General features: G+C 51.3%; 5 protein-coding genes across 5 annotated transcripts in view; 2 read left to right on the forward strand and 3 right to left on the reverse strand.

The window, feature by feature from the left end:
• Positions 1-186: 186 nt before the first annotated feature.
• On the reverse strand, positions 187-2,467 carry LOC131205464 (probable cytochrome P450 305a1). Its single transcript, XM_058197570.1, has 3 exons — positions 2,061-2,467; positions 1,493-1,742; positions 187-1,433 (listed from the first exon to the last, which is right to left on the reverse strand). The coding sequence occupies exons 1-3, from the start codon at positions 2,149-2,151 to the stop codon at positions 269-271; spliced, it is 1,506 nt and encodes a 501-aa protein (XP_058053553.1). The 5' UTR covers positions 2,152-2,467; the 3' UTR covers positions 187-268.
• A 1,674-nt stretch (positions 2,468-4,141) lies between these two features.
• Positions 4,142-5,804, reverse strand: LOC131215747 (probable cytochrome P450 305a1). Its single transcript, XM_058210141.1, has 3 exons — positions 5,714-5,804; positions 5,393-5,645; positions 4,142-5,330 (listed from the first exon to the last, which is right to left on the reverse strand). Exons 1-3 carry the CDS (start codon positions 5,802-5,804, stop codon positions 4,142-4,144), a joined length of 1,533 nt encoding a protein of 510 aa, XP_058066124.1.
• Positions 5,805-6,776: 972 nt separating this feature from the next.
• Positions 6,777-8,394, forward strand: LOC131215748 (methyl farnesoate epoxidase-like). The gene is made up of 3 exons (XM_058210143.1): positions 6,777-6,864; positions 6,924-7,588; positions 7,651-8,394. The coding sequence occupies exons 1-3, from the start codon at positions 6,777-6,779 to the stop codon at positions 8,392-8,394; spliced, it is 1,497 nt and encodes a 498-aa protein (XP_058066126.1).
• Positions 8,395-8,720: 326 nt separating this feature from the next.
• LOC131205210 (zinc finger protein 771-like) lies at positions 8,721-10,477 on the forward strand. The gene is made up of 5 exons (XM_058197226.1): positions 8,721-8,794; positions 8,856-8,982; positions 9,062-9,487; positions 9,521-10,253; positions 10,313-10,477. The coding sequence occupies exons 1-5, from the start codon at positions 8,763-8,765 to the stop codon at positions 10,420-10,422; spliced, it is 1,428 nt and encodes a 475-aa protein (XP_058053209.1). The 5' UTR covers positions 8,721-8,762; the 3' UTR covers positions 10,423-10,477.
• Positions 10,478-17,569: 7,092 nt separating this feature from the next.
• The window catches only part of LOC131215749 (nuclear hormone receptor FTZ-F1-like), a 70,835-nt gene continuing 65,992 nt past the window's right edge, over positions 17,570-22,412 (reverse strand). The window contains exons 8-10 of the mRNA XM_058210144.1: positions 17,955-18,213; positions 17,789-17,889; positions 17,570-17,716 (exon numbers count right to left, since the gene is read on the reverse strand). Of these exons, the coding sequence (XP_058066127.1) occupies positions 17,570-17,716; positions 17,789-17,889; positions 17,955-18,213 (507 nt within the window). The remainder of the gene's footprint in view (positions 17,717-17,788; positions 17,890-17,954; positions 18,214-22,412) is intronic.

Below are 22,412 nucleotides of genomic sequence, written 5' to 3' on the forward strand. Positions count from 1 at the left end.
AAATTTCACGTGGATTGGTTCAGTAGTTTTGGAGAAAAAGCGGTACACACACACAGACAGAAAAATATCCATTTTTATATATATAAAACTACACTTTAATGCGCCTGAAAGGTATGCAACTTCCAATCACGGAGCATCTCCGGAGAAAGATTCACTTAAAACGGGTTATTGTTATTAAAAGTGCCTTTATTATGTTTCCCCATTGGGTTCTAAGAAAACAATGGAAGAGTCAAGCCATACACTGTACGTGCTACGCTCCCGCTCCCACCTAGTAACGGGGCCGGAACACAACTTTGTACGGTTTCGCGGACAGCGTGATGCCCGGGTTCAGCACGATCGATGGTGGTTCCACCGATGGTTCTCCGTCGGCCGGGGTCGGTCGGAGTAGATCGAACTTTTGCATCACCCCCACGAAGAACGTAAACAGGCAGGAACGGGCCAACGTTTCCCCGAGGCAGCGCCGTTTGCCGATGCCAAAGAACATCAACCGATCCGCGTGTCCGCCGGCCGCCCCAAGGAACCGTTCGGGGCGAAACTGCTCCGGATCCCCCCAGTACCGCGGGTCCATGTGGACCGTTTTCAGCCCGATCAGTACCGTGGTATCCTTCGGCACCCGGTAACCACCGAGGCTACAGTCAGCCAGCGTACGCCTCGGGCCACTGACGGGCACGATGTGAAAGAAGCGCTGCACTTCCAACAGAAACGCCTCGGTGTACGGGAGCTGCGAGCGATCCGCTTGCTGTGGCAGCTCGTCCGGTCGCAGGGCACCGTCAATCTCCCGGCGAACGCGGGCTTGAATATCCGGCCGCACGATCATCATCATGAAGGCAAGATCCAGCGTGGTGCTCGTCGTTTGCCCACCGGCAATGAAGATGTCCAGAATGATCATCGTTAGCTGGCGATCGGTGAACGTGGACTGTGGGTCGTCCCGGCGGTCATGCATTTCCTTGATGTACGCGTAGATGAGATCTTCGGTTGCTTTCTCTTCGCTAAAATCCCGATGGTGCTGCGTGATCGTTGTGGCGAAGAACTCGTTCAGTTCCACGTTGAACCGACGCAACAGATTGTAGCCACTCCAGTCGGGTGCCAGGAAGCGAAGCCACGGTAACTGACTTAACACACCGCCGGACATATCGAACGCCTTCGAGCGATCCTGCAGCAACTTCAGCAACCTTCGCAACCGATCGTCATCGCGCGGTATCCGGCTGCCGGTCACGAACGTCCACAGCACGTTGATTACGCTGATCGACAGGATGCTGGCGGGCCAGAGCGGCCGTTCCTGGGCTCCCCGGATGATGTCCACCAGTTCGTTCAACTCGTTCTGAATCTGCACCTGCATCGGCTGGCGACCGTAACCGGCTTGCCGGAGGTGGCGCGTCACGAAGCTACGATGTTCCGCCCAGAACGGCCCATCCGTACAGGTCACTCCCAGTCTGCAAACAGCGAAGCGTCACTATCACACGCCATCCGATTGTGCTTCTGATCCTCTTACCTGGTTCCCATCGTACGAAGCCGGATGAAGAAGTTATCGGGCCGTCCGGCAAAAACGTCGTTCCGGTGAACCTCGCTAACGGCCGCATAGTTGAGGGCCACGACCACATACTCTCGGCCCAGCTTCAACCCAATCACATCGCTGCCGTACGATTTGCCCAGCACCTCAAACGCCTTATGCTGACCACCGTACTGACGGGCCAGTTGCCGTATGTACGGCGTATTTCCCACCACCGGAAGCCATGCGGGTCCTAAGGAATGAAAGCGAGAAGATGGCCATCAGAAGTCGAACGGGTGCATCGTTTACGTCGCGTCAGCTGATCCTGCGAGCGCGTGGCGTGACGGACTATAAATAATCCGATACAAGCGACGCGCTGCCACACACTACCATCGCACTGCTACGTAACTCGGGGCCGATGGTGTCGGATGGGCGGCGATAAGAGACCAAAACTATCCTTCTATAAGAGCGCGCGCCAGTGAGCGATAGGAGCGAGGCGCCCGGCTCGGCTCGGCGCTCCTTATCACTTCCGCGACCGATTAGCCGCGTCGGTCGTGTTGGTTCCTCTTACCCGGCGGATAGTTGGGCGGGCGGCGAAATTCGTTGATGAGATAAACGCACAACAATGCTACCGCCACGGCCGACAGCAGAATGGCGAACATTCTCGGGCTCGGTCTCGGTCTCCGGTGCTCGACGCTGTCACGACGCACGATGGCACGAGGAAGGCGTGCGCCGATTGGTTCTTGGTTGCATAACGCACCGAAATCGATCGAAAAGAGACTTCCGCAATACGCAATACACTACTGATGGGAGATGGGTTTGATGGGTGCGTACTGGTTTCCGCCTCCGCCAGGACTCGCCCTGGAAACTGGTGTGACTTGAGCGATACCGGAAGCGGTCACCGGCTAGTTTATTCACGCACAGATTCAAGGGACTGTTCAACGGTCCCTCCACGAGCTGTGGTGAACCGCACGCCCCGAACGCACCGAACAGACTGAACCGATCACGAGCGGGCGCACGAGATCGTGTTCGACTCGTGCTTCAGGGTTGCATTCCCACACGGACTGCCGATTGCCGATAGTTTCGCCTGATAATGGCTCCGTTGTGCGACCGTTCTCATATAATAAAAAAGAACGCGATCAGAATCAGAACTAGTTTTGATCTTGTTTAATTTTAGTAATGTTCCAATTATGTGGGGCTTCATTTTATAAAAAAGTTCTGTAGGAGATTTTGGAAAAATCAACAAGAAATTGTTGTCGAAATTGCACCACCAGTAATTGCCCACCGTTTTGGATTTACCGTATTTCTCCGTGTATAACGAGCACTTTTTCCCCATTTTTTTTTGCTCTAAAATCTGGATGCGCGTTATACAAGAGGAGTAACAATTTTGTCCCCTCGAAACTTACAAATATGCCCTTTTAGGGTACATATTTTATGGTATTATCGAATAAATGATTAAATGAAACATTTGTTAGGAACATAATTATCCTTACAATATCGTCATTAAGTCATGGCAGGAAGTTAAAACAGAGGTGAAATCATTCAAAAAATGTGGGCTCAGCAACGCTATGAATGGATCTGAAGAGGATCGCAATTTTTGAGGACTATTCAGAGAGTGACAATGAGGAGTACATTGAAGAGCAATCAGAGAATATCAATTTGTCAGACAGCAGTGAATTTGAGTTTGAAGATTATTACGAAATATAAAATACTGGTATGTCTTTTGCAATGTATACGCATGTTATCTTTAGTCTACTTTAGAATATTTCGAATAATACGAGGTGCGTTCTGAAAAGTTCTTACAATTTTGTATTTACTCGGGCTACGTATGTTCGATTCTCAAGGTTGCGACGTTAGGTTGCTACTTATGTCACTCACTTGTGGTGAAACCTTCGGCCATTTTGAGCAATTAGTAACTTTTTAACAGCTGTTTTACTGTGCGCGTGTTTTGGCCCTTCGGCGATGTTTTGTCCCCTTCCGAAAAATTGACGGCAAATCAATGGTTCAAACTTTTTTCAGAGGGCCTAGAAGATGTGAACGTCGAAAAGCCATGTTTGGTCGAATGTAAACAGTTTAGCTTACAGTTTTCTTCGATTGCAGGGTCGTGGTGCATCATGAGTTGTTGCCAAAGGATAGAACAGTCGATAACGAATATTTCCTAATAGTTATGCACAATTTGCAATCCGAAGCAATCCGTCACAAACGCCCGGATTTGTGCGAAACCCAAAATTGGCCTAAAAAACAGTTGTCAAAAATTGACCGATTACTCAGAATGGCCGAACTTTTCACCATCAGCCACTGACATGTGTAGCAACCTAACGCCACAAAAAAAGAAAATCGAAAATCGGAAATACGTAGCCCGCGTAAATACAAAATTGTCAGAACTTTTTGAACGCCCCACGTACATCATTATCATTGGGTATTTGTTGGATATCACATATCTGAAAAATGTGTAATAAAAAACTTTCTTTTTCCATTTTTTTCTCTTAAAATATGGGTGCGCGTTATACACGGAAAAATACGGTATATAAAAGTGTTTCAATGAACGTACGATTGCCTACATCTAGGCGCAAGTGGTGAAGTTTGATTTTAAGGGCTCTTAGTTCGCCTGTGGTTTGATACAATCAAAATGTAGGAAACTGTCTTTCTTTTCTAATATGTTTCATCAACCGCTGTCGATCGGGGCTGAAACACGACATGGTACGGCTTGGGCGAAAGAGTAATGCCTGGTTTCAGCACCATCGAGGGCGCCATTTCATCGCCCTCGGCTTGCGGGTCACGGCACAAACAGAACTGCCGCATCACCCCGACGAAGAACGTGAACAGACAGGAGCGGGCCAGCGTTTCCCCGAGGCAGCGCCGTTTGCCCAGCCCGAACGGCATCAGCCGCTCGGTGTTTACGATGTTACGCTGCCCATCCAGGAAACGCTCCGGCCGGAACACTTCGGGATCCCCCCAGTGCCCGGGGTCCATATGTACATTGCGCAGTCCCATCAGCACCGTGGTGTCCTTCGGGATTCGGTATCCCCCCAGCGTGCAATCCTCCAAGGTACGCCTTGGCCCATCCAGCGATACGATGCTGAAGAATCGTTGCACCTCAAGCAGGACCGCCTCTACGTACGGAACCTTCGTACGATCGCCGTAGTGTGGCGAGGCTTCCGGTGCCAGCTGGGTGTCGATCTCTTCGTGTACCAGCTGCTGCACATCCGGCCGCAGGATCATCATCATGAACGCCAAATCAAGCGTCGAGCTCGTCGTTTGCCCACCGGCAATAAACATGTCCAGTATGACCATGGTCAGCTGCAAGTTGCTGAAGCTCGTCGACTCCGGATCGTCCCGGCGGTCACGCATTTCCTTGATGTACGCGTAGATGAGATCGTCCGTTGCTTTCTCTTCACTAAAATTCCGATGGTGCTGCGTGATCGTTGTGGCGAAGAACTCGTTCAGTTCCACGTTGAACCGACGCAGCAGATTGTAGCCACTCCAGTCGGGCGCCAGGAAGCGGATCCACGGTAGCTGGTTAAGCGTTCCCCCGGCCATATCGAACGCCTTCGAGCGCTCCTGTAGTAGGTTCAGTAAGCGCACCAAACGATCGTCCTCGCGAGGAACTCGTTCACCGGTCACGAAGGTCCACAGCACGTTGATGACACTGATCGACAGGATGCTGGAGGGCCACAGGGGTTCTCCGGAGCGATTGCCCAGAACGCTCAACAGCTCGGCCAGCTCGGCCTGAATCTGAACGTGCATCGCTTCCTGTCCGTATCCTGCCCGTCGTAGGTAGCGTGTCACGAAGCTTCGTTGCTCGTTCCAGAATGTGCCATCGGTGCAGGTTACCCCGAGTCTTCGGAGAGAGCAATATTACTAACACCCATTGCCGTCCCCAACGCCCATATCCCATCTTACCTCGTGCCCATGGTCCGTAGACGAAGGAAAAAATTGTCCGGCCTTCCAAGGAATACGTCGCTGGAGAGGATTTCCTTCACGTCTTCGTACGCCAGCCCAACCACAAACCGTTCCTGGCCCAGCTTCAAGCCGATCACTGAGCTTCGGTAACGATCGGACAGCTGGTTGAACACGTTGATCAGCAGCCCACCATTTTGAGCCGTCATTCTGCGTATCTGCGGCGTATTGCCAACGATCGGGAGCCATTGGGGACCTAAGGGATTGCGAACAAAACAGTGTAAACGATCGGTTAAGGCAGCGTGACGAGAGAAAAAACCTTACCTGGAGGATAGCCAGCAGGACGCTGCAACTCCTTCAGAAGAAAGTAAAGGCACAACACCGAAACAGTGATGCCCAATAGGATTGCAATCATTGTTACAATGGCCCTTGTGGATGTTTTGCTGTATCCCACGACAGAAGTACGTCTGATGGAATGGACGAGTTTGACGTACACTTAAATAGGGTTACTCTATTCTTTGTGGCAAATTGCGTGGCGTAGCCCAAGACCCACGCTTACTAGCGAGTGGGTCACGATACCAAGTAGGTTCAATGGCCTGACACTGTCTGGCGTGTTGCTTATCGATCGATCGCAAAGAATCATTATTAGTTGATCATGCTTTTAGTCGGAGTATATCGAGGAACTCGAGGATCATTCCAAGCGAAACGCGACTTCGTTAAACAATCATTGATCTCTGGTTTTATGAATGAACTGACTCCGCTCGTCTTTAAGGCGGGATCCGAGCTGGAAATAGGAAGACTGTGGAACGGGAACTAGTATCTTGATCGCACCATGACCATGACTGTGCATTGGACGGACTGCCCTTGCCACCACCCCACACGGTCCTTCATCCGATGCTCCCACGGTAGGTAGGTTATGGTAGAATCCAAACAAAACGCTTACAATCCAAACAAATGGTCCTACCTCACACCGAGGCAGCGAGTGACCATCGTCGGGCGATGATGGGTTCCGAAAATAAGATCCAAAATGAATTCTTTCCCAGCTTCCGTCAAAGAGAAACTGTTTACTTCACGGAAGCCTCCTGACTGCGGGCGCATCGGCAAGCATGGCCCTAAAAATAAATTCCGGCACATTCGGGCGCTGTTTAAATCAACCGATCAACCTGGACTGGAAGCGCGGAAATTTACATGACAAACGCCGGCAGCATCCGCACCGCGGTTTGGTGTCGACCGGCGGCGGTGCCACCTATAAAGCTCCGTGGGCGAACGACATCCGGCGTCAGTCACGTGGTTCCCGCCGTCGCCGTCGCTTCTGGTGTGCGTCCCGAAATCTCGAGATCAACTGTGGACGAATTGGAATTGCAACGTCTTCTCCCAGTGCTCCGGGATGTGGTACGGTACGGCATTGGGCCTGTTGCTGGCCTTGGTTTTGTACTGCTTTTGGGACGTTCGAAAGCCTAAACACTTCCCGCCTGGTAAGGCCCCTAGAATCGTCTAATTTCATTGGAGCCCTCGTTAATGGATCGATCCCCAGGTCCGGTGTGGTTCCCGTTGATCGGTTGCGGCGTGACACTGATGCGGAAGGTTCGGACCCTCGGCTTCTACCACCTGATGTGGATGGCGCTTTGCCGCAAGTACGGGCGCATTGTGGGGGTCCGGGTCGGTCGGGACCACATCATCGTGGTGTCGGGCCGGGAAGCGATCCGCGCGATGTACGCCAAGGAGCAGTTTGATGGCCGGCCCGATGGGTTCTTCTTCCGGATGCGCTCGTTTGGCCAACGGCTCGGTGTCGCCATGACCGACGGACCGGACTGGGAGGTGCAGCGGAAGTTTGCCGTGCGCACGATGAAGCAACTCGGGATGGGCCGGACCGAGTTCGTGCGAATCATCGAGCGTGAGGTGCAGGAGCTAGTCGAGAACTTCCGGGTGCGGGCCGAAGCCGGCGAAACCTTCATGATGAGCGGTTCGCTGGACATCGCACTGCTGAACGTGGTTTGGGTGCTGATGGCGGGCCAGCGGTACGAGTTGGAGAACGTGCGGTTGAAGTGGCTGGCCGAAGCGATCCACAGGACGTTCCACGTGATCGACATGTCCGGTGGGTCGTTGAGTCGGTTCCCGTGGTTACGATTCGTCTGCCCGGAAGCCTCCGGCTATGGTCCCATGCTGCGACTGCTGAAACCCCTGTGGGGCTTTCTAGAGGTATGACCCATGCGTGCCCGATCCCGAGAGGTCCTGATTTCCGTTTGCTTTACACCCGACAGGAAACGATTGAATCGATTCGAAGCAACCCTCACGCACCCGATCGGCGGGACAGTTTGATCTCGGCCTACCTGGTGGAGATGGCACGCCGGGAGCATCACGACTCGTTCTCCGATGCCCAGCTGGTTAGCCTGTGTCTTGACCTCTTCCAGGCCGGCATTGAGACGCTGAGCAGTGTGCTTGGTTTCGCACTGCTGTACATGTTACACCACCCGGCAGTGATGCGCAAGGTGCAGAGCGAACTGGACACAGTGGTCGGCGCTGGTCGGTTGCCGACGTCCGAGGATCGACCGAGGCTGCCCTTTACGGAGGCCGTCATCCTGGAGGTGGAGCGGATATCCACCGTCGTTCCGGTGGGACTGGTGCACCGTGCGATGGATGATGTGGAGTTGTGCGGCTACCGGATACCGAAAGACGCTATCGTTCTGCCGCTGCTTTACTCGATACAAATGGACCCCGACTACTGGACCGACCCGGGCACCTTTCGACCGGAACGGTTTCTCAACGAGACCGGTGATCGTGTGGTGCAGCATCCCGACGTGTTTATCCCATTCGGAGCCGGGCGGAGACGATGTCTGGGTGAAGCCCTGGCCAAACCGGCCGTTTTTCTGTTCTTCTCGGCCATCGTACATCGTTTTTCGATTGAATCGGCGGACACCGCACTGCCGCCACTGGAAGGGATGGACGGGATAACGCTTTCACCCAATCCGTTTCGTGTCCGCATTAAAGAACGGGTCGCGGCGTAACATATCCATGCGGAATGAGGGCAACGATAATATACAAAATATGCGAAGATAAACATTTGATCTTTTGATTTCTTCACCTTTGAAATAGGTGCACTGTTTTCAAAAGGATTCTACATTCGTGCGAATAATTCGAAACAATATTTTAACGGGCGTTTTGCGTGCAATGATTCCATTTCAAATTCATTGCATACAACCATTCCATTCATTTGTTTGCAAACGGTTGAACCGTTTCGGTTCGAAACGTCAAATGCGATTTGAACGTTTCTCTGTGTGCGTGTGTTTTGGTTTGTTTTGACAATCAATGGACCGGTTTGTTTTGATGTAGAAACAAATTTCGTGTGTTGTGATACCTTTTGAAATCCTTCGCCATGGGCAGCAATCGTGCAATCGATTTTGAGAGGTAAGTGGCCCCGTATTTAATTTGAGCTACGGTGAGGGCAGTTATCTTTCTTTACTTTCAGCCCCTTCGTGAAGAAAGAGAATTGTTGCAAAATTTGCGAAACCACCGATGGACCGATGGAATCGATCTTCTGCAATGTCGACGACACGGCAATGCTGGACAAAATCTACCGAAGCACGCGCGTGGAGGTACGCGGGGTACTCATTGGCGAAAGTGCGTCATCTGCGACCGTGGCAATCATTCTCTTTTCCCCTATCGCACCATCAGGTGACACCAGTCTGTGGATTAATTTCTCCAATCTGTGCCCCATGCAACCGTCGGATCGAAGCGTTCGACGTCAACGCTCCGCCCAAGGTGGTAGAGTTTGTGATCAAAACGGAACTGGACCCCGAACCCCTCGAATGTGATCCCCTGAATGTGACCGATCCGATAGCACTCGGTGCGGATGAAGAGGATTCCCTGGCCATAGAAGATGTGCCCGTTTACAGGAGAACCAGAAGAGTACAGCGTTATAAAACGGACCAAAAAGCGCGGCAATCCACCAGCAGGGGCCGTGGACAAAGAAAAGCCAGCACGTCACGTGCTAGAGCTCGTCGCGCCAAGTCTTCCAGTGCATCGAATTCACGGGATTCGGACTCTTCTGCGTCAAACGAGACCGATCTGCCGGATCAGAACGACGGATCGAGCGAAGAAGCGGAGGGTTTGCAGCTGAAGGTGGGCAAGGAGAATAAACGAAAACGGAAAGTGCTGAAAGCGTCGTCCTCGCTGGACGAGGACAGTGAACCGTCGTCGGTCTCGGAAGCCGAATTGCCCAGTGAAGAGTCGGCGGCCACGGATAGTTCGGATGAAGCTCTGGAGGAGGAGCTCGAAAGTGACGCGAAGCAAACGAAGCAACGTTCGGCACCGTCGTCAGCCGGGCGCGGTCGACGAAAGCCGGCGGGTCGTACGAGGCAGCCAAAGAAGGCGGCCATTCCGGAGCAGTGCGTGGTGTGCGGTAAGACGGTATTGTACATGAGAGAGCACATGCGTTCGCACCGCATTGAACAGCAACATTCGTGTCCGCATTGTGATCGCACTTTCGTGCAGGTCAACAACCTAAAGTACCACATCCGGAAGCATCTCGGCGAAAAGCCGTACGCCTGCCAGCAGTGCGAGAAAACGTTCTACTGTGAGGCCCACCTGAAGTCGCATCAGCGCGTCCACGGGCCGCAAGGCCTGTTTCAGTGCGAGCTGTGCCCGAAAAGCTTCAACCAGGAGTGCAATCTGAAGAAACATTTGCGTGTCCACACGGGTGAAAAGCCGTACCCGTGCGAGATTTGCGGCAAGCGTTTCAATAGTACGTCGAATTTGCGGAATCACCTGCGGTTACACTCGGACGAGCGACCGCTAAGGTGCGACCACTGTGCGAAGAGCTTCGTGGATGTGCACCATCTACAGCGGCACATTCGCATGATCACGGGTGAGTAAAGGAAGAGTTCTTACCATCGCTGCTCTCTACATCACGGTCTACCGTTTCAGGCCATCAACCGTACATTTGTCACGTGTGCATGAGTGCTTACTACTGCCAGCAGGGCCTAATGGATCACCTGAAAACGCACATCGAGAAGAAAAACTACAAACTGGACTAGCACCGATCGACGATAGTTTTAAACAGATTTTGATAGAGCGAAACATACAAACCAAGCCAAGCTAAAAGGATTTTACTGTATGCGACTGAGGGTTAGTTTAGTATAAGTCCGGACGTACTCTTCAACCATTTTCCTGGTTGCCTTACACAAATGGCCATGCGGCCAAAGTTTTAAATAAACGATTAAATCACACGCAGCGGAGCTGTCCGATGACTGATGACTACTAGATTGACTCGAAAACACCAATCCTTGATAGAGCAGTTTTTCGTGCTGTCAAATCGGAAGTGAAAACTGCGGAAAGGAAAAAGGAAACCTTGTTTTTCATCTTTATTACCTTCTTGTCTGGTTGTATTTTAAATACATGAATTAAAAATAAGTATTTTGATGGTATCTCCAGTTGTTTTGTTAGCCTTCCGTGTCGAACCTATCCATCGTTCGCGCTCGTTTTTTTACACACTCCACATATCAGTTTGTTGTCCTGATTATGATCCGCGGCTTTCCGATCGCTACGGCTTTCAACGTGTATACAGTTCACACTCCATAATTAAAATATACTCCCAAGCGCGCTCGTACGCTCTCTGTTTGTGGTTTGCAATTATTTTAAAGATCTGCATCACGCCACAGATACTCTTCCGGCATCGTTCGGGTTCGGGTTGTTGGAGAAAGTATGGGTTTTACCTTTGGGGAATACCGAATGATCAGTTGATGATCAAGGACTTATGCAGCGTTTATGATAGCAGTTCGTCACAGATGGTAATACGAGTGTGAAGCTAAAATTCAATTCTTTCTTCATTTGCCGGTGCTTCTTTGTGTGTACCGCTACGTGTCCGCCATCTGTAAGGTTCTGGGGGCCACCTTTCACACAAACGCGTCGTCGCGCCATGTTGAGAGTGTTTTGTGTGTCAATTTTCTTAACTCGCCTATATGTATAAGTATATATGTATATATGTATATATATATTCATCTTCACATGGTTTCTACAACTGATTTGTTATACTATGCTCATGCTCTTTATGTATAATATATATATACTCTGCAATGTTACCACCGAAAACTTAACAGTTACCTTATTTAATGTGGTACCCAAGAACGAAAGAAAACACACCGGAACACAATGTACAGAATTCGCGTGTACTCGCTGCCGAGTACCCGATTTGAGTGCCACCACTACTTGTACCTTGTGGGCCAGCCAATAGCTTAGCTAATGCCTTCGCCATACTGCTTCTGAGACGGATTTCTGTTGTTTGCAGCCCCGACCCGACGGTAGCGTTCTTCGAGTTTCATGTTTGGTTATTTAAGTTTCTCACTTTTGTTTGCACGCCCACTTGTGCCCAGCGACACATCGTGTCACTCTAAAGAAAATAAAACAGGAGACACGCACGCTAAAGCTATCGTTTCGTTGCATCCTTCCCTAATAAGAGCACCCGGCGGCACCGCCCTCGAGGGGCAGGCTGCAGCATGGCCCGAAGGCCATGCTCGGTTCTTTCCACCCTTTGCCAGGGGCGCCTCCATCACACTCCCATGATCCATGACGCTGATCGCAGATCGCGACGCAATGCGATGTGTTTGTTTCTTTATTTATTACTAACGACTTTTATTACAAAACGAAGAACGAAGACAAAGGAGTAAAACAAAAAACCAACGCTATTAAGTAGTAACCTAACGCCCTGCTCTAGTGGCTCTAGTAGCCGTCGCGGGTGGTAGTAATGGATAACGGAGATACATAGGAAAGTGAAGGGAATCCGAGGAAAAAACAGGGCAAAAGATAGCGAAATGTACACGAACGACAAGCCACGACCAACTTGACCACCGGAAGGGTGTGAGAGAACAAAGGAGAATCCGGTCCCGCCCGTAAGATCGTGTGCTCGGCCAGCCTGTGCCTCCCCGTACCACACGACGGTGCGCCAGGAGAAAGCCAGGCCGCATCCCCCCTAAACGTAAGCCTACAGGTCCTTAGCTGCTAGTACGAAATAAAATAATAATTATAGTTACGTAATATATATATATACGAACAGAAAACGTTTTCTGAAAACACATTAAGGTTAGGTACCCAATTTTTTTGCATCATTTTTTGTTTGTTTGTTTGCTTCATCGCCCAATCTCGATCGCTGCCTAATAATAATATCTCCCGTTCCGCTATTCTCCCGGCCACAGCACCCCCAACACGCTGCTGGCGGGTGGCGCTTACCGACTCCACGGTTCACGGTTCGAACACGGTTGTTTGTTGCTTCGTTTGCGACCATCCTCTGCGGGGTGTGTCACTTCCAGTTTGTGGCGCGGTGTGATGTTTAAAAAGGGTTGCGCGCGTGACACAGGTTTGAACATATTTTACAGCCCTACGCCTATAAGTGTACTCGCGCCGTTTTGCGACTCCTTTCTTCCTTTTCTCTTCTTCTTATTTGTTGTTTTAGAGTTTAGTGTTACGAGAAACCAGATTGTTTTCCTTCTTTTGGTTTGCTTTCGACATCTATTTCCTATTTCGAGCGCCTGCGAAGCTGCCGGAAGTGGCGGCCAACATGGTGTGGAAAGAATGATCATCGAGGATCGATCGAGCAACGGGAAGTGGTACACCTAACACCGCTCAGTACACTCACACTCGACCCCGGATCGCCCGGACTCCGGGTAGGGCGCAAACCAACGGGGAAACACTCGCGACGAGAAGGAGAGACAATACTATTTATCCTGTGGCTCTATACAGAGGTCTGTCTCTAGACGGCGCTAGGTGCCGCGTTAAGTCAAACTTAGCCCTTCCCTACCTTCGGAGAACCGGTGCACCGGCCTTCCGGTTAGCCCTACTACGTACAGCCTAAGTCTACCGCCTATGTATCACTGTGGCAAATTATGATTTTCAATCTAATAATATTTTCACGGTTTTCGCCTTTTCTCCACTCGCTCACCTATACACCGACCGCTGATTGGAATGTGTTCAGGATGCTGCTGGTCTGCTAATATGTTTCCTTTCTCTTTCTCTCTCGCTCCCTCTCCCTCTCTCTTTCGTATCGGTGATCGGTGATCGTGTGGTGATCGGTGATCACACTAACGCTATCTACACTTACTAACAACACATCGCTCCGCTTACCAGACACACATGCGTTCTCAACTACCACAACTTTGTGTAAAACTTCCCCTCGTACGCTCTCCCTCTCTCTCTCGCTCTCTTTTTCTCTCTATTACTTATAATCTGTCACAGCATTTGGTTTAACAATGTACTTCCCACGTGTGTTGGGGGTTTGCTTCCGGTTGCTTGCTACCCACCCGGCTCCGGTTCCGTCGAGCGGTGAGCCGTCGGTTGTTTCCCTTCCAAATGTGTGTCGATCGCTAGTCTCCGTTGAGCGAAAGGATCATTAAAACAGTGGTAAATTGCGCGCTAAATCATATACACGCTTGCCGATCACATTGTATGTTGTGTACGTGTGCCCAAGGATGTGTCTGGCGTAAGTAATCAACATCACAAGCGAATATATCCCTCGCTCTGAGGATCATCAAAAATCTACAAAATGAAGCTAGAGTGTAACCTCTCTCTTTCTCTCTCTCTCTCTCTCTGCGTGTATCATTCTCTCCCTCTCTCCCTCTCTCTTTCTCTCTGCTGTTACTTTTGTACTTTGAAAAGGCATTTCTTTCGTTTTGTATGCTGTGCACTAGTGTGTGTATATGTGTGTGCGTGCGTTCGCGAGTCCTTTACAAGAACTGGCCACCATTGTTTGCACTTCCAACGCCACCCAATCACACCCAACCCACACACTATCACGGTTTGTTCACACTCGCTCACGCTAGCCCCAGGACCCCCGGAGGATCCCGGAGTGGCTAATGGAGTAAAAAAGGTGACGTCAAAAAATATATTTAGTTCTCTACTGTCCTCCGGACGCGACCACAGTGTGTTGTGTTTGTGTTACGTTTGTTCTATTTTATAGCCTCGCCAACGTCATCTGCACGTCATCCGAAGCTCTACGGTTACTGTGATGCTTTGTGTAGTGTATTTTCATGGGTGATTTCTAAAGCTTTTAGGTTATGTAACGCACACATACTGGTTTGCCCGCCATATTGGTTTCTGTCCGTTCGTCCTTCGGCACGACGTTCAACAATTATAACATCTAACATTTACTGTCCCTCGTTTTTTTTACACAATTTTGCACTGCAACAGTGCACACTACTACCGTGGCGCATTTGATGCTTCTAATTTGTTTGTGTTTTAGTTTTGAGATGTAAATTTGTGATTTATTCGGAACACATTTTATACTCGTTTCGGTTCGTTTGTAAGGTTGTAAAGTTTTAAAGTTTTGTTTTAGCGCCCTCCTCAAGTTTACGCCTCTCTGTCACACCCACACACTTAGAAGGGAAAGGTACTGGTCCAGGTACAAGGCGCGTCCAAGAGACGGAAATAGAACAGACGATAGGAGAAAAGTAGGAAACACGCGGCGAGAATCACTACAGAGAACTACCGAAAGGAAAGGGGTGTTTGGGTAGCAGAACATAGCATATTGAAAAAGAGTAAAGTGTAGAGAAAAAGAGTAGAAAGTAGAGAAAATGAACAAGAAAGAAAATGCAAGTGGACCGAACCGAACAGATTCCCGAAAAGAAACGAACAAATGAAACAACGAAATTCGTTCAATGTAAGAAGGTGAAAAGAAAACGATTAAAAAAGGACAAAGTAGCAGTGAATGGAAAGGACAGAACAGATTGCGGACCGAGACAGAGTATCCGTGAAAATGAACCGTACAGTGGACAAAGTGGAATGTTTAGTGCGCCTCCCGAGTGCGCCTTCGCTTCGATCTCGGATCGCGCCTCGGATCATTCTTTCCTCCCGGGGTCTCTCGGTTGCGTTCGGAAATCTTACACCACACACGACACACTACAGTTTTGAATAGTGTTCACCGGTTCCCTTCAAAAACCATTCGTTTGTTGTATACTGCTATCCTGGCGAGGACGGCGCGCGCGGATTCGCGCGCCGTCCCCTGTCTGTTTGAGGGCTATTTGTGTGGTGCAGAGTGGGGATTTATTGATAACATTTAGGGGGGAGGATTGTGGTATCTATTTTGATTCGTTCACAACAATGCGGATGCTGTTGCTGATCGGTTGATAGGTTAATATATTGTTACTCTAGCGCGGCTTTATGCCGTCCGGCACCAGTAAGACAGTGGCTCCCTCAAGAGCCCCTGTTTGTATGCCTCGGCTCACGGCCTAGTCCGGTGTACGAAGTGGGTAATATCAACAGGTTATGGTTAACGTTTTTTTGTTTCACTTGTTTGTAATAGAGTTGTGGAGTGTTTTTAACACGCATTTGTTTAACAGTTAAAGATGGTTCTCGGTTCCTTAGGTGTAAACGGTAAACGGCAACGGTCGTGGACGTGAATTAAACTCCTAGTACCGCTCTGTGTGCGTGCTGTGTGTCTTTCCGGTTCTGTGTTCTGTGTCTCCTCCCTTCGGCCCAGCCCTTTGAAACCGTTCATTATCGGGCCAAGAGGGTGTCGATTAAAACCTTTCCGGCCCAACTCAAAAGAGGCGCAACCGAAAGCGGGTGCACTGTGCGGTTCAAGGTGATGTCGCAAACGAAACCAAACGAGTCGCCAACACAAGAGATAACGCGCATCCGCCGCCCCGAATCGCGGTCCGGTCAAACCGCGACCGCGAATCATGAATTTTGCTTTAACATTTAGTGAACACTTAGTTTTAGATCCTTTGATTCCGGTTCCGGCCTCCTATCACTACTGCGCGCGCGCCCCCCAACGCCTAAAGATCACCCTCCACAACCACCGGTGGTGGTCCGTGTGCACGGACTGGACTCCTGGCCAGACGGTCGCCATCGGTGGTAGAATCATAAAACAAACTCGCTGCTGTACAGTAACACTGTTCTTCGCGGCGCCCCCCGCGCGGGTTAAGCGTTAATTTGTGGGTTCACTCCCTCTTAGCTTACGTGGTAGATCTGTACACATTAAATCGTTCCCCTTCGAACTCATTTTAAACGTAAAAAAGTGGTAATATTTACTGATTCTCATTGTGATGCTCCACTGCGTCGCGGTTCCCCGGCGCACCGAGGGCACTGCCCGGGAGAGTTTTTTGCGAGCGCACACTACTCCTGACTGGCGCGCGACGCTTGATTGATTGTAGTGGGTTGTGTTGCGGGGGGTGATGATTGTAATTTAGCGTCCGCATGGCAAACGTTCAATGGCGGCCCGGCCGGCTACCGGCTGTGCCACCGCGCGGACCCAGAGGAAGTGGTGCGCGTGGTGGTCGTACAGGTTGTGTGTAAATGGTATGCGCGTGGGTGCGTGTGCCACCCCCTATTCGCCCCCAACTCTTTCCACCCGCTTGGTCGCTTGGTAAACACAATAAATAGAATAAAATTCTCTGTAATTCCTCTGAGATGCAATGGTAACGACGTGTTTTGTTTTAGTATTTGCCCCTTCTCTGTAAGCGACGCCCTTCCCCCGTCAGGGGTGACCTCCAGGGGTCTCAAGCAGTGAGTCCACCCCACCACACAGCCACACAGGACCTAATGCGCGCGCAGCAACCTCCTAACCAACCAGCCACCCAGGGGTTTAATGTACAAAATTTGTTTATCACCTAAGCTGCCACACTTCGCGCGTTCGAAGGTGTGTCCTCTCTCTCTCTCTCTCCCTACCCCTCTCTCTCTCTCTCTGGCTTCGGGCGGACTTAACGGAATCTTAATGGTTCATACTTTGTTAAAGTAAACGGAGAGAAACGCCGAGCCGAGAGCTAAACCTAAATCCGAAATCCGGCCACTTTGGGGGCGGTGGTCCCAAAAAAAAAGAAAAAGTGGTGTAAGAAAATTGACCCCGGCCCCGGTTCTTAGATGGCCAGCCAAGTGTGCCACGAATGGGTGGCCGCGCCATCGCCCCGTTTCTCGATGGGTTATAAATCATCGGAACTGGAGTCTGTGTGTAACCCGCCCCAGCAAACAAAAAAAAAACGTAGAAATACTAAAAACCAGCCCGCGAAAGCTTTGCTTTCGACTCCGCGCGTTTCGAGGTGGACGGTCCGGCGGCTCCTACTCCTCCATCATCATCATCATCATCGTCGTCAGCTGCACGTCCTCCGGGGCGGCGATGTTCCGGTGTTCCGACGGCACCCCACGATCGGCCGGATGATCGTGATGTTGGGGCGGCGGCGGCGGTACGATCGGCCAGCTTCATTTTCGCTTCGCGTGAAGCATCTCCATCAGCAGCGTCTGCGACGGGGCGCTGCCGGCGCAGTGCTTGATGTACAGGTGCTCCTCACCCCGGGCCGCCATTCCGTGTATCTCCGGAATAATACTGAGCAACTTGCTGAACTTGTCCTGCAACAACGGAAACGGATTATTGAGCGCTCGGGATCCGGTCGGGGCGAGGCGGGGTTTTCGTACACTTACAGGCACCGAGGGGTAGCAGGTGAGGGTGTAGTCCAGCAGGGCCGCTTGCACGTTCTCGTACCCTTCGACGACCGTCTTCCGGTTGGTGATCCCCCGGACGTCTGTGGACGGCGATTACGAATCAGTATCACGCGATGGGCCAGCACCTTCCATCCAGCACACTTACCAGGGTTCAGTAGCAGCAAAAACTTCATGCAGATGTAGTCCCCGACGTCGAACTTGAGCTCCTGCAGCTTGTTCTGCAGCTCGTTGAAGTGCTCCGCCAGACTCGGTACGCCCAGCAGCCCTAAACCTAAGAGATCAAACTTCTGCCCGTTGTGCAGGGTGGTTTCGTCCGGCAGCCCGTTGTGCAGGCGCTGGTGTATGTGATCGAGCACCAGCATATCCGACCAGCTGTTCTGCAGCAGCTTCATCTGATCGTCCACCTACCAGCGAAAGAGAGAGAGAGGCGAGCAATACGCGCCCGAGCGAGAAGGAAACGGTTAATTGCTGTTCGGCCACAAATGGATTTGTAATGGACGGCGACGGATGTCCTTCGAAGTCCGCTTGGCCAACGCGAAAGTTTCTTCACGAAGCGCGCCCGAAGTGAACGAGAAAGTCGGCAGACGAAGCGGCTCGCGGTTGGCCCGAACCGAACCGAAGAGCCGAAAGAAGCAACAACAAAAAAAACGTAATAATAAAACGCCGCAATACGCGAGCAACAATCACTTGACCATGGCCCAGATTTTCACTCGACTCGGTGGAGTGCAGTTTGGATGCTTGATTTCGGTCGACTGCGCGCGTTGCTTCATCGACCGCTGCCCCGGGCTCTCCGCGGCTCCAGGACCAGGGCTTTCTGGGGCTTGCTTCAAACTTTGATTCATGCTACGTTCAATTGCGCACCGGCTCTTTGGGGCGCGCGGATTTATGCTTCTCCCCACGCAGATCGCCGCCGAAGCTCCAAAAATAGCTCCCGAAACCGAGCGCGAACAATGAATCGGAGCAAATTATGTGTCACGTCACGTCGTCACATCGCAGCTATTTTGGGCCGGTACAGGGCTCCATTTCGTCATTACTCATCAACTCGGGTCGGGTCGGAGTGCTTGGCAGTTTGGAGTACTGTTAACTGACTGGTTAACTCAATGTAAAGGATCATCGTTCTCAGATTTTTCAAATAAGGACAGAATCTGTTTGCTGGAAAACTTGCTAAGGATGACCACAAAAAACCACTGACTTCAAATTTGGAGTAGTTTATGTCCACAAAACAAAAGAGCCACCCTTCTGCCATAAATGGATGTGATGCTCGAGGAACTATTTTAAGCCGCAAAATAACAGTTCCGATCCTGCCCTCAATTGTAGAAATATAAGTCATATCTTTGCACCATTGAAAACCCTTTAATCAACTAATTATTTTGCCGTCTACGACACAGAAAGATTTTGCTGCAATCTAAAGCCAACCAAAAACCGAGATTCAAGCTGCATTCACTCCAGCGCCATGTGTGCAAGTGTGGCGCAGGATTCAATAGCCCGCGCGAACTGGGGCGGGCACGGTGTGATGTAAATATTGAAAGTAGCCCCATTTTCATTACCCACCGATGTGCCGCGAGAGGTCCCTTCCAGGGACCTCTCCCGCCCGGTTCGTCGAGGAGAGTGAAGCGATTTACTAAAAGCCATCCACCAGGAGGGGCCCAGGAGGGCTCCGGCGGCCTCCACCGAGCGAGCGAACGAGCGGCTGACCTATTGACCCACTTTGGGTGGGAGAATTTATTTTCAGTTCCACAAACACACATACACAGAGGCGGATTACATCGGAAGATGGAACACCTCTCTCTGTGTCCTCTCCATGGTAATCCTTTCGACTCGCCCCGGCCACAGGGTGTCCTTTGCTTGGGCGCGTTGATCGGGGACGAAACAGATTCCAATAGCGGAAGTAGCTCCTTCCTGTTGCGTCCCCGCTGGAGGAGAACTAGAACAAGCGCCGCTTTACACTCGCTGCTCCCGGCTTTCAGAATCTCCGTCCCGCAGGATACCGAGCTCGGGGCCCGAGGCCCCGAAAAGTAGCGCACTAGGCCCCGCCGTTCTGTTTGCGTGCGAATAAGTGTACCGCTTTTCATTTACATGCACACCATGCTCTCTATTCAGCAGGACCCCCTGAAAGGACCCCGGTGAAAACGCAGCAGCAGAAAGTAGGCCCACAACACACACCCCAGGCGGAAAGTGGGCCAGCCGGGGGGGCTGCTCCGTGTCCTCCGTGGCTTCCCAGCCTCAAAGTGGACGGCTCAAAAGTGGAGCGCATGGAAAATGGGCGCTTCACTGTTCACGGGGTCCGTTCGGATATGAAATCCTTTCAATGCGTGTCTTGCGGGGCCCCAGGTGAGCCTCCTTTTAGGCGATGACCCACTTTTGCCCGGTTCTCTGGCACACGGTTCATTATTGAGCAGGAGTTGACCACAAAATAGATTCCACTTACGGAGTACGGTAACAAAAGAGCGTGTCCTGTTTCTGTTTACCGACCAAAAAACACGGCCCCTTTTCGTCGGTGTCCGTGGTAAACATAAGTCGGTTGGCATCGTGACCGGATGATTCATCTCTCTCTCGTGTCTGGGTCCGCCGGGCAGCGAGGGATTCCCGTTCGTACATGGTAAACAACAACAACACGAAGCCGGAACAGACGATGCCGATTGGTTCAGGGTGGCCCCCCTGGTGCACGTAAACAAGGAAATCCTTCTCTACTTTTTCGGCCAATAGGGGAACGAAAATAGCTTCCCGCCGGGTGGACTGTGACCTTCAGGTGTTTCTGGTGGTTAGTGGTGTGCTCTAAACGTTGGTGACCACCGAAAATGGTAGTCCTGATTGTAGTCCATGTGATGCCTCCGGAGACTCCGGTAAAACTGTGGACCTATTTTCGGAGCCGGGCAGGAACATCGTTCCTGCTCTCCAGATGGGGGACTTGGGCTGCAGCTCGAACATAAATCACCAAAACTGTGCGATTTGATTTATGCGTTCCGCGAGATCCGCCATTTTTGGGGGGGGGAGATTCGTCGTGAGTCTTCCATTAGTGGCACTTTGTTGGCCCGATGGCGGTTGCAACACCACCATCGGAAAGGGGAGGTTGCATCGGCGTGAAGTTGTTGCGCCGCGCATGGCGCAAACACTCGCCCCACTGCGAAACGTGCGCCAACCTTGACACGCATTTTCACCACGCTGGCCGCACCGGCAACAAAGCGAAGAAGACACTTCGACCGATCTTGTTGCCCCCGACGACGACGACGACGACGACGACGACGACGACGACGACGACGACGACGACGACGACGACGACGACGACGACGACGACGACGACGACGACGACGACGACGACGACGACGACGGGTGGGTAAAACGCGATCACTTAAGAAAGCCGGCGATGGGGCAAAGAAAAAATGGAAATGGCAGATCGGCACATGTGTGTCGGTGGCGCGTTGAAAGATGCGTCGCTCTCTCGGCAGCGGTCTGGGAATTTTCGCCAACCGTCCTCGGGCGGGCTGGGGCCGAGACGACACGGGAAAACATTCCCGAACGCGGCGTCCGCCGTTGAATTATTAATCAAACATAAATTAGAGCCCAGTTATTGCACGCACGCTGAGACCTGTCGACTGGCTAAGACACGAGACCGTGCCGGTTGGCTTTTCGGTTTCTTTACTCGGCAAAGTTGATGAATTAATTCTACAAAACACCCCCCGAAAAAAGCCACCCTAAGGTACCGACTATGTTCGTCAAATACCGAGACCACGTGGCAGCCGGTGGTGAACATCGGATCAGATTAGTCACCGAACGATCCGGAAAGGATAAATCAGGGTCCACGACTCCGCACTCCTGAGTATCTTTATTTTATTGTCTTCCGAAGCTTCAAAATTCTAATCTATAGGTGATCCTATAAAATATAACTTGAGGAAACAATAGACTACCTCAACAATCACGCAAACTGTCGTCTCGAGTTTCAAAGGCCAAACGGCCTCAACGACGGTGGCAGTCAGGATCGATCACTCGCTCACTCACCGCTGGTGACGGAACCCCTGACCAAAAGGCTCCCCCCCCCCTTTACAGTGCACTTCAGCCCGCAGTGCAGGAATCCAGGCCAAGCGCAAATAAAGGCCACCACCAAACGGCCACAACAACGGCTGGAACCGGAACCGTTCCGGGCCTGGCGGGTGAAGTAGTGTATTTAGCCGGGTATACCCCTTTCGAATTCCGTTTCCACGGCAAAGAACGATCCGATCGGATCGAGAATCGAGAACCGTCGGCTGCGAACGGGGCTTGGGGCTTGTTGGTGGTGTCTTCTAAAACGCGGCACCGAAATTAGGTTAAATACCTTCAATCGATGCAATTACATAATGTGGAACGACCACCTCTCTCTCTCTCTCGGTGGTGGTGGGTTTTATTTAGTGTTCGAACCGCCTACCAGTACACACTCGCTCACCCACACTATCTCGCGCCAATCCACCGGTAATCCGGCGTGGAGGAGCTCGGGGGGCTTGGTTGGAGGCCCGCCCGCTGGTGCAGTTTTCTGCATTGCCTCAGAGTGCGACGGCGAGGAGGGCGCACTAATGCTGGGAAGTTATGCTTTGCACGTACGTTGCGGAAGTTGTTTTTACCCGGTTCTTTT

The sequence above is a fragment of the Anopheles bellator genome, chromosome 1 (genome assembly GCF_943735745.2).
Source record: "Anopheles bellator chromosome 1, idAnoBellAS_SP24_06.2, whole genome shotgun sequence".
Classification (NCBI taxonomy): domain Eukaryota; kingdom Metazoa; phylum Arthropoda; class Insecta; order Diptera; family Culicidae; genus Anopheles; species Anopheles bellator.

Excerpts from the sequence above, each read along its gene's own strand:
- LOC131205464 (XM_058197570.1), bottom strand. The coding sequence starts at position 2,151 with ATGTTCGCCATTCTGCTGTCGGCCGTGGCGGTAGCATTGTTGTGCGTT. Across the intron at positions 1,743-2,060 it reads CCCGCCCAACTATCCGCCGG|GACCCGCATGGCTTCCGGTG; the intron begins GTAAGAGGAACC and ends TTCATTCCTTAG. Across the intron at positions 1,434-1,492 it reads CTTCGTACGATGGGAACCAG|ACTGGGAGTGACCTGTACGG; the intron begins GTAAGAGGATCA and ends CGCTGTTTGCAG.
- LOC131215747 (XM_058210141.1), bottom strand. The coding sequence starts at position 5,804 with ATGATTGCAATCCTATTGGGCATCACTGTTTCGGTGTTGTGCCTTTAC. Across the intron at positions 5,646-5,713 it reads TCCTGCTGGCTATCCTCCAG|GTCCCCAATGGCTCCCGATC; the intron begins GTAAGGTTTTTT and ends GCAATCCCTTAG. Across the intron at positions 5,331-5,392 it reads CTACGGACCATGGGCACGAG|ACTCGGGGTAACCTGCACCG; the intron begins GTAAGATGGGAT and ends CTCTCTCCGAAG.
- LOC131215748 (XM_058210143.1), top strand. The coding sequence starts at position 6,777 with ATGTGGTACGGTACGGCATTGGGCCTGTTGCTGGCCTTGGTTTTGTAC. Across the intron at positions 6,865-6,923 it reads GCCTAAACACTTCCCGCCTG|GTCCGGTGTGGTTCCCGTTG; the intron begins GTAAGGCCCCTA and ends ATCGATCCCCAG. Across the intron at positions 7,589-7,650 it reads CCCTGTGGGGCTTTCTAGAG|GAAACGATTGAATCGATTCG; the intron begins GTATGACCCATG and ends TACACCCGACAG.
- LOC131205210 (XM_058197226.1), top strand. The coding sequence starts at position 8,763 with ATGGGCAGCAATCGTGCAATCGATTTTGAGAG. Across the intron at positions 8,795-8,855 it reads CGTGCAATCGATTTTGAGAG|CCCCTTCGTGAAGAAAGAGA; the intron begins GTAAGTGGCCCC and ends CTTTACTTTCAG. Across the intron at positions 10,254-10,312 it reads GCACATTCGCATGATCACGG|GCCATCAACCGTACATTTGT; the intron begins GTGAGTAAAGGA and ends CTACCGTTTCAG.